The following is a 9254-nucleotide window of genomic DNA, read 5'->3' on the forward strand; positions in this document are numbered from 1 at the left end:
CTGATGAGGTAGTTATATTCTTCAAGAATCAATGGGTAGCCTAAATTTAATTTATTTAAAAAGTTTAAAAAACGGATGTAGCCTACAATCGCAGATTGCCCCTTTTTAAATAGGCTGTAATAACAATAATCATCATCAGTAGTATTATTGTTAGACATATCATAATTCTCATGCCACAGGGACGTCTATTGGTAATGACACAAGCAGCTGCACTGACAGGAGAGCATGACAGCTTTGACATTTATCGCGCACTCTGTGCACCGCGCCTCTTTTTCTTATTAACGCAAGCCTAGAAATCAGAAGCGCACAAGACTCGCCCGCGCACAGGATTACATATATACGCACACACACCTCTTCATCCCATGTTTATAGGATAAACCGAAGTAAGGGAATCGACAAACTGGGAGAACAGGAACACGGGTAGGTTATTCTTGTGGCGGAACACGGGTAGGTTATTCTTGTGCCTGCACCCAGCCGGAGATGCCAGGACCTTACAGCCTTTTCGGCATCATGTAGAATATGATGAAGCCCTGCAAGCCCGTGTTGATATGGAGGAGTGAGGTGGACGGAGTGACGGATACTTCCCTGACCGAATCTTCAAATGTTAATGCCGACAAGATGGAGAAACAGACCTTGGTGACGGCCATCAGTTTGTCCATGAGCCTGGCATCTCTGGCACTTCTCATCGCCGCTATCATGACCGACCACTGGTACGAGACGGACACCACACAGCACAGGCAGAACTGCGACCAGTTCGGGCCGGACGCCAACGACCAGAAGAACCGGCGGATGCCCATCTATCACCTGCCCCTGATGGACAGCAGCAATCCTCGGAGGAACCAGGCGCTGCTCCGGGCGATCCACGTCGGGAGTAGAGAGGAGGAGCTCCTGGAAAACTGGAGGTCCATTTTGGGAATGGGAATTTTAGAAACGGAATGCGGGCGGCCTCTATTCTCCACTTACTCTGGACTTTGGAGGAAATGTTATTATCTAGGAAAGGACAGGGACATCGACAACCTCATTGCCAAGGGTAAGAGATGCTGTGGGAAATTTGACCCGGGGTCCAGTGCGGTGCAGTGAAACCGCATCCCTTGGAGATATAGGCCTAAACATCTGGCAATGGTAGGCCTATATGTAAATGCTTAAAAAGTTACATTCCGTCATATGCACTGCTGTTTAATAGTCTTTCAATGAATTAGATAATACATCCATCGACCCTTGAATAATAAACTCATGAGCTTAGTACAACTGACTTAACCCATCATAACTCAAGATGTAAAGTTGTTTTAGTTGTTATTTCAGTGTGTATAAACAACAGGTCTAGCTTCAAAACATGTTCTAAACTATCATGTTGTCCTCGGGGAGATGTGTGGGTCTAGCCTATCTGTAAACCATGGGCGTGCAAAGTTCTGTCTATAACGATAGGCAGGTTGCATGCGCGCTTGCGTGTGTCTATCATACAGACCTCAAAAGAACCTCTGGTCTGATCAGTTTTAAACTGCATCGGACAGAAAATCAACGTTGTTAACATTGACCTGACACGAAAGTTATTTCCACCATGCGAGCCCAGTATGCACTTCACACTCCAGGCAACGAGGGAACGTTGCGTGTTAAATATCAACTATTATAGTCCTATGATCCATATCATTTGCACGAGGATGGAAAGTGGCATCAATATATGTGATTAATTCCGTATGTACTAAATCCATAGACGCGCTAAAGTCAAAAGCTCGGATTCTCAAGTCAAAATGTTGTTGTCTAATTAATATAGCAAGTGAAAACGAAAATGTTATTAGGACAACTTTTTGTAATATTGGTAGAGCTATAGTATTTGTGGAAGGGGAGCAGGTCAGATCCCTGCCATAGTTAGTCTTCTTTGCTGCCTCTGAGAAAGGGGACAATATTACATCACTTAAACAATGAAACCCCTTTTTGTTACCCATCAGAGATATAGGCAGAATACACATTTACAGCCTCAAAAACCTTATTATGAAGTATGTTAATGAAACAGGAGAGTCCACTTTGTAAATGAATACTTAACAGCCACAGCTTTTCTCAAGACAAAACTCCTTGAGAAACACTTGCCCTTTACTGCTACTCGTTATGTTCACAAAAGTTCTTGTCTCTATGCAGGTATAGCCCAGCGATGCATCACCATCAAGTACCATTTCTCCCAGCCCATCCGGCTCCGCAACATCCCGCTCAACCTGACCCGCACCATTCAGCAGGATGAGTGGCACCTCTTACGTATACACATTTTCTCATTATGAAAGATATTCCCCCAAATGAGCCTTTCATTAAATGAATAATCCAGACACCTATTACTCTCCTACTACTTTCCATTCAAAAAGGAGGGCATATGTTAATTTACATGAATTACATTTAGCAATTTACCAAAATTACCATATTCTTCAATCTATGGCAATCGATCATAACTTTAGTCATTTATACTTTAACCCCCCCCCCCCAAAAAAATGTATTCATATATATATATATATATATATATATATATATATATATATATATATATATATATATATATATATATATATATACACAGTGGGGCAAAAAAACTATTTAGTCAGCCACCAATTGTGCAAGTTCTCCCACTTAAAAAGATGAGAGGTCTAATTTTCATCATAGGTACACTTCAACTATGACAGACAAAATGAGAAAAAGAATCCAGAAAATCACACTGTAGGATTTTTAATGAATTTGTTTGCAAATTATGGTGGAAAATAAGTATTTGGTCACCTACAAACAAGCAAGACTTCTGGCTCTCACAGACCTGTAACTTCTTCTTTAAGAGGCTCCTCTGTCCTCCAACCGTTACCTGTATTAATGGCACCTGTTTGAACTTGTTATCAGTATAAAAGACACCTGTCCACAACCTCAAACAGTCACACTCCAAACTTCACTATGGCCAAGACCAAAGAGCTGTCAAAGGACACCAGAAACAAAATTGTAGACCTGTACCAGGCTGGGAAGACTGAATCTGCAATAGGTAAGCAGCTTGGTTTAAAGAAATCAACTGTGGGAGCAATTATTAGGAAATGGAAGACATAAAAGACCACTGATAGTCTCCCTCGATCTGGGTCTGCACGCAAGATCTCACCCCGTGGGCTCAAAATGATCACAAGAACGGTGAGCAAAAATCCCAGAACCACACAAGGGGACCTAGTGAATGACCTGCAGAGAGCTGGGACCAAAGTACCAAAGCCTACCATCAGTTACACACTACGCCGCCAGGGACTCAAATCCTGCAGTGCCAGACGTGCCCCCATGCTTAAGCCAGTACATGTCCAGGCCCCATCTGAAGTTGGCTAGAGAGCATTTGGATGATCCAGAAGAAGATTGGGAGAATGTCATATGGTCAGATGAAACCAAAATATAACTTTTTGGTAAAAACTCAACTCGTTGTGTTTGGAGGACAAAGGATGCTGAGTTGCATCCAAAGAACACCATACCTACTATGAAGCATGGGGGTGGAAACATAATGCATTGGGGCTGTTTTTCTGCAAAGGGACCAGGACGACAAATCGTGTAAAGGAAAGAATGAATGGGGCCATGTATCGTGAGTGAGTATTTTGAGTGAAAACCTCCTTCCATCAGCAAGGGCATTGAAGATGAAACGTGGCTGGGTCTTTCAGCATGACAATGATCCCAAACACACCGCCCAGGCAATGAAGGAGTGGCTTCGTAAGAAGCATTTCAAGGTCCTGGAGTGGCCTAGCCAGTCTCCAGATCTCAACCCTATAGAAAATCTTTGGAGGGAGTTGAAAGTCCGTGTTGCCCAACAACAGTCCCAAAACATCACTGCTCTAGAGGAGATCTGCATGGAGGAATGGGCCAAAATACCAGCAACAGTGTGTGAAGACTTACAGAAAACGTTTGACCTCTGTCATTGCCAACAAAGGGTATATAACAAAGTATTGAGATAAACTTTTGTTACACCATAATTTGCACATAAATTCCTAAAAAATCCTATAATGTGATTTTCTGGATTTTCTTTTCATATATTTTACTTGTGATAATCTCAAGTACCCAAATAGGGCCACTATGTCACGCCTTGGTCATTGTATTTTTTTGTTGTTGTTATATGTTTGGTCAGGCCAGGGTGTGACATGGGTTTATATGTTGTGGTTCGTATTGGGGTTTTTGTATTATTGGGATTACGGCTAAGTAGGGGTGTTGCATAGGCTTGGCTGCCTGAGGCGGTTCTCAATCAGAGTCAGGTGATTCTCGTTGTCTCTGATTGGGAACCATATTTAGGTAGTCTGGGTTTCGCTTTGTATTTCGTGGGTGATTGTTCCTGTCTCTATGTGTGTTCACCAGATAGGCTGTAATTAGGTTTCACGTTCCGTTAGTTGTTTTTGTATTTCTATAGTTATTTCATGTATCGTCATTCTCTTCATTAAAGAACATGAGTAACAACCACGCTGCATTTCGGTCCGACTCTCTTTCTACAAACGAAGAACGCCGTTACACACTAGATTTGAAAGTTTCTAGTAATATACCCTCCCTTTGCAACCCTAGTGGTTATAGAGAGGGAAACAGTGTCTCTTGCATTAGTGCTCACCCGCTTCTCCCCTCCTCTTCCTTGAATCAGATCTGCGGCGGATCACAGCAGGGTTTCTGGGTATGGCAGCAGCCGTTCTGTTGTGTGGCTGCATCGTGGCGTCTGTCAGCTTCGCCTGGGAGAAGAGTCTCACTCAGCACGTCTCTGGGCTGCTCTTTCTCATGGCAGGTACAGTTTACCACACCTACTGATACCGTTTTCTTAAATAAACACAGATTCTCTCTCACACACACTCTCCTCCTCTCCTTGGGGTCCCTCTTCCTTCTCAGGGATCTTCTGCACCATCTCCCTGTGTACCTACGCGGCCAACGTGTCCTACGACCTGGCCAGGGTCCCTCCCTTCATTTACGGGCTACCCGCTGACGTGGAGCATGGCTACAGCTGGTCCAGCTTCTGTGCCTGGCTCAGTCTGGGGCTGACAGTGGCGTCTGGATGCCTGTGCACCACTTTCCCCATCCTCAGCCATAGCAACAGCAAAGCCCAGCAGGGTAAGGGAAAGGCTGCCCCCAATGACTGTGTTTGACACACACCTTACTGCGTTTGATAAACATTTTGCTGTGTGTTACACCCCCCCCCCCCCCCACACACACACACACACACACACACACACACACACACACACACTCACTCACACAAACCAAGCCTCAGCAAGGGCCTACAGGCAGTCTAAGATGTCTGTGTCTACTGTGTTTACTGAGTCTGACAGAAACCTCACAGCATTTCACACCTCTTACTGCATCTTTCACATCAACTCTGAGCTGCAGCAAGGGCCTGCAAACCAACACCCCCAGTCACCTGGCTGACTAACCCATAAACAGCTGCAGCAGGCGCCTGGGACAATGCTGACTCCTGCATTTTCAGTCTGAAAACACTGCGGCGTCAACCATGCTTCCACTAGACCCTGCATCTAAATCCATGGAGCAAAACGTCCTGGAATTATGGAACCATAATATATACAGTGAGCTCCAAAAGTATTGGGACAGTGACACATCTGTTGTTTTGGCTCTGTACTCCAGCACTTTGGATTTGAAAGTATACAATGACTATGAGTCTAAAGTGCAGACTGTAAGCTTTAATTTGAGGGTATTTTCATCCACATTGGGTTAACAGTTTAGAAATTACAGCACTTTTTGTACATAAGCCCCCCCCCCCTCCCAATTTTAGGGGACCAAAAGTATTGGGACAAATATAAGTGTGTATTCAAGTTGGAAAAGGTTAAGTATTTGGTCCCATTTTCATAGCACGGAATGGCTACATCAAGCTAGTGACTTTACAACATTTGTCAGATGCATTTGCTGTTTGTTTTGGTTATGTTTCAGATTATTTTGTGCCCAATAGAAATTAATGGTAAATAATGTATCGTGTCATTATGGGGTGGCTTTTATTGTAAATAAGAAGAGAACATGTTTCTAAACACTTCTACATTCATGTGAATGCTACCATGATTACTGATAATCCTGAATGAATCCTGAATATTGATGAGTGAGAAAGTTAGACACACATATTATACCACCAAGACATGCTAACCTCTCACCATTACAATAAGAGGGGAGGTGGTATGATATGTGTGCGTATCGTTTCAAATCCAAAGTGCTGGAGTACAGAACCAAAACAAACCATCTGTCACTGTCCCAATACTTCTGGAGCTCACTGTACATGCCATTTAGCAGACGCTTTTATCCAAACTACCTAAACCTTAACTACACACATGCGTCCATGCTTTTTCTGTGCTATTTATGTGATTATGTTTGTAATTCAGCCTACTGCTACCTTTGCACATATGTTTTATGTATGCTCAGAATTCAGTGTAAATGTAAGTCATTGTCAAACAACTTGGGGTGGGGGGGGGGGGGGGTAGAGGCCTTGGCACATCATCTATAATGACAGACAAAAACAGTTATTTGAAAGGAAAGTAACTATAGAAAAGAATATACAATTCTAGAAAGATGTGGCCCAAAACTGACATGGACATGTACTCTGACTATAATGGGTATATCAGAATATACTTAGAATAGCAGAGGCCTTATCAGATCTCTAACCAAAACTGTAAGGGAACCCATCTGTGGATATTTATTAGTTCTCTTATCAATGGACACAGACCAAACCCCTGTACATATGTGCCGAAACCCAAGTCAAGACTTCCCCTCGTCAATGGATATGAACCTGATCGCAGTGGAGACAGACCAAAACCTCGGTGGATATGCACCTAAATCCAAGTCCACATCTCCCTCATTAATGGATATGAACCCCGATCCTGGTGGACCCTAATCTGAGTGTATTTACCTTAGATTACAGAATACATCCACTGAAACTATCAGTGAACATTTGCCATAACCCCAGACAGTGGATATTTGTTGGATGTGCATCATGCGGTCTGATTGGTAAATAGAGTTGGAGAATTTCAGAATACGCCTCCTGAGAAGAGAAACTGAGGAACTCTTGAAAGATGCATTATTTCCTCAAATCATTTGCAAAGTCAATGAAATCATAAATAAAAAGTATTACCAAAACTGGGTTTGACATACTATGACTTTTATGCATTTAGCTTCATATCGTGGTAACTAGTAGAGTAGAAGTTGGTCAAATTCTAACCATGCCAAAATGATGCAATGATTTTCTGTGTTGTGCGAGTAGTCTGTGTGTGTGTGTCTCTTGAATCCAGTGTATCCATCTCCTAAAAATTCACACTCAGGATCCACAAAGCAGGTTTTGAGTTTGTTAGCAGCAGTCTGTATCTTGACATACTTGTGGATGAGGGCGTCTATAGCTCCCAGGCTCACTCTTTGGTAGCCTTAAGGCTTCCGTAAGGGGAAAAAGCTTGGGGTGAGTGAGGGGTCCACATCAGTTCCTAACCCCATCCCAGTATCCTCTCCTGAGTGTGTGAGGGTGTGATTTTCTCTTCAGCAGGCAGGAAGAGCTGGGGACTAAGCAGCAGAACCAGGGTCTCACCCACATGGAGAACACAAGCGCCCACACATGCATTTTGTTGATTTTAATCAATCAATAAGCAATTCCTCTCAACTTTTGCTGTATCCTGAATGTTTATTTGAGCCTTTCTGGAATTGGGATAAGTGATAATACAGTTAATTAAGACTAGAACCGCCTGGCCTTTCAGCATATAAGGACCCGGTAGAGAACGTTGCCGGGCATCCTCTTTAGCATATACATATCAACCCGCAAGGCACGCAAACATGCTTGATAATAAATGCTTGAAAAATAGTGCATAAACTATTGTAAATTATTAATTGCAGGAATAAATAAATGGACACGAACCACAACAAAATAGTTATTTGTTAGATTGATTATATGTTTTGTATAATTCCTAGAAAAAACGTATATACGCCTATAGCCTATTTTAGTTTCCCTTACAATAAAAACATTACAGTTAATCAATTTGATCAGCTTTATTTGCAGATTCGATTAGTAATAGAGTTAAGTAATAGTAATTCATAAAGTTCAGTTACAGCTAAGTATAAATGAAAAACATGATAATAATAATAACAACCAGCCAGGTGCACAGGTGAAATTATTTGCTGCATTCCTAAACGAAAGCATCAATGGATGAACAATTGTAAAGGATTAATCGCATAACGAAATATTTGTGGAAATGTATGCATGACAAGATATAAAAACAGTCATTGGTTGATTGTGCCCTTATACTCGTGCCTTTACGCATGAATCATTCGCGTCTTCTCTTTATGCTTCGGGTCCACAGTCAAAAAGTATGGCAAATGAGCAGTGTCAAATACACACATTTAGGAAAAGTCAGAGGAGGAGGACATTTACAAAATCAAAAGTCAGAGGAGGAGGACATTTACAAAATCAAAAGTCAGAGGAGGAGGACATTTACAAAATCAAAAGTCAGAGGAGGAGGACATTTACAAAATCAAAAGTCAGAGGAGGAGGACATTTACAAAATCAAAAGTCAGAGGAGGAGGACATTTACAAAATCAAAAGTCAGAGGAGGAGGACATTTACAAAATCAAAAGTCAGAGGAGGAGGACATTTACAAAATCAAAAGTCAGAGGAGGAGGACATTTACAAAATCAAAAGTCAGGGAGGAGGACATTTACAAAATCAAAAGTCAGTGGCCATTGGCGGTTCTAGTGTTAAAGACTTATGTAGCCAGGTGGTAAAAGCACATAGCTGTATTAGTTTATTTCCACTAGATGGCACTGTCCCTTATTTCCACTAGATTGCACTGAGATCAGTAAATAATGCGTGCAAGGTATTCTTGGATATCACATGTAGAGTGAGAGTCTTGTTGGTAGCAGCCAAGCCGCCTGAGAATGTTTGGGGTCCATCGTAGCTTCTCGTGAAATGTATGGGTAAATATGACTCTTAATGCAGCTTTGTACAGTTATACATATTAAGCATCCTTTGCAATGTACAACAGTTCACTTTGTAATATTTAGTTAGGATGATTAAATTAGACTTGATGTTTGCAGATTGTAATCGGATGTTGGTGGTTAGCTACTGCTAGTTGCATTAAGTTACTCTCGAAAACACCTTGTTGAGTTTTACAAGATATCTGAAGTGTGAGCTACATTTCAAAATGAAAGTTTATTTTCGGTTTTGAGGGAAAATATTATCATTGCTGTGATAATGACATTAAATGGGGTTTTATCATTTTTCAAATTCTAGAGGGGAGAACATGACCCGTCCCACGTGTGCA

The 9254-nt window shown here is 41.9% G+C and overlaps 1 protein-coding gene across 1 annotated transcript; it reads left to right on the forward strand.

The window, feature by feature from the left end:
• The first annotated feature begins 237 nt into the window (after positions 1-237).
• On the forward strand, positions 238-5987 carry LOC124037257 (transmembrane protein 178A-like). Its single transcript, XM_046351938.1, has 4 exons — positions 238-1030; positions 2134-2247; positions 4610-4747; positions 4849-5987. The coding sequence occupies exons 1-4, from the start codon at positions 520-522 to the stop codon at positions 5100-5102; spliced, it is 1017 nt and encodes a 338-aa protein (XP_046207894.1). The 5' UTR covers positions 238-519; the 3' UTR covers positions 5103-5987.
• The last annotated feature ends 3267 nt before the right edge of the window (positions 5988-9254 follow it).

Source organism: Oncorhynchus gorbuscha, linkage group LG06 (assembly GCF_021184085.1).
Source record: "Oncorhynchus gorbuscha isolate QuinsamMale2020 ecotype Even-year linkage group LG06, OgorEven_v1.0, whole genome shotgun sequence".
In the NCBI taxonomy this organism is placed as follows: domain Eukaryota; kingdom Metazoa; phylum Chordata; class Actinopteri; order Salmoniformes; family Salmonidae; genus Oncorhynchus; species Oncorhynchus gorbuscha.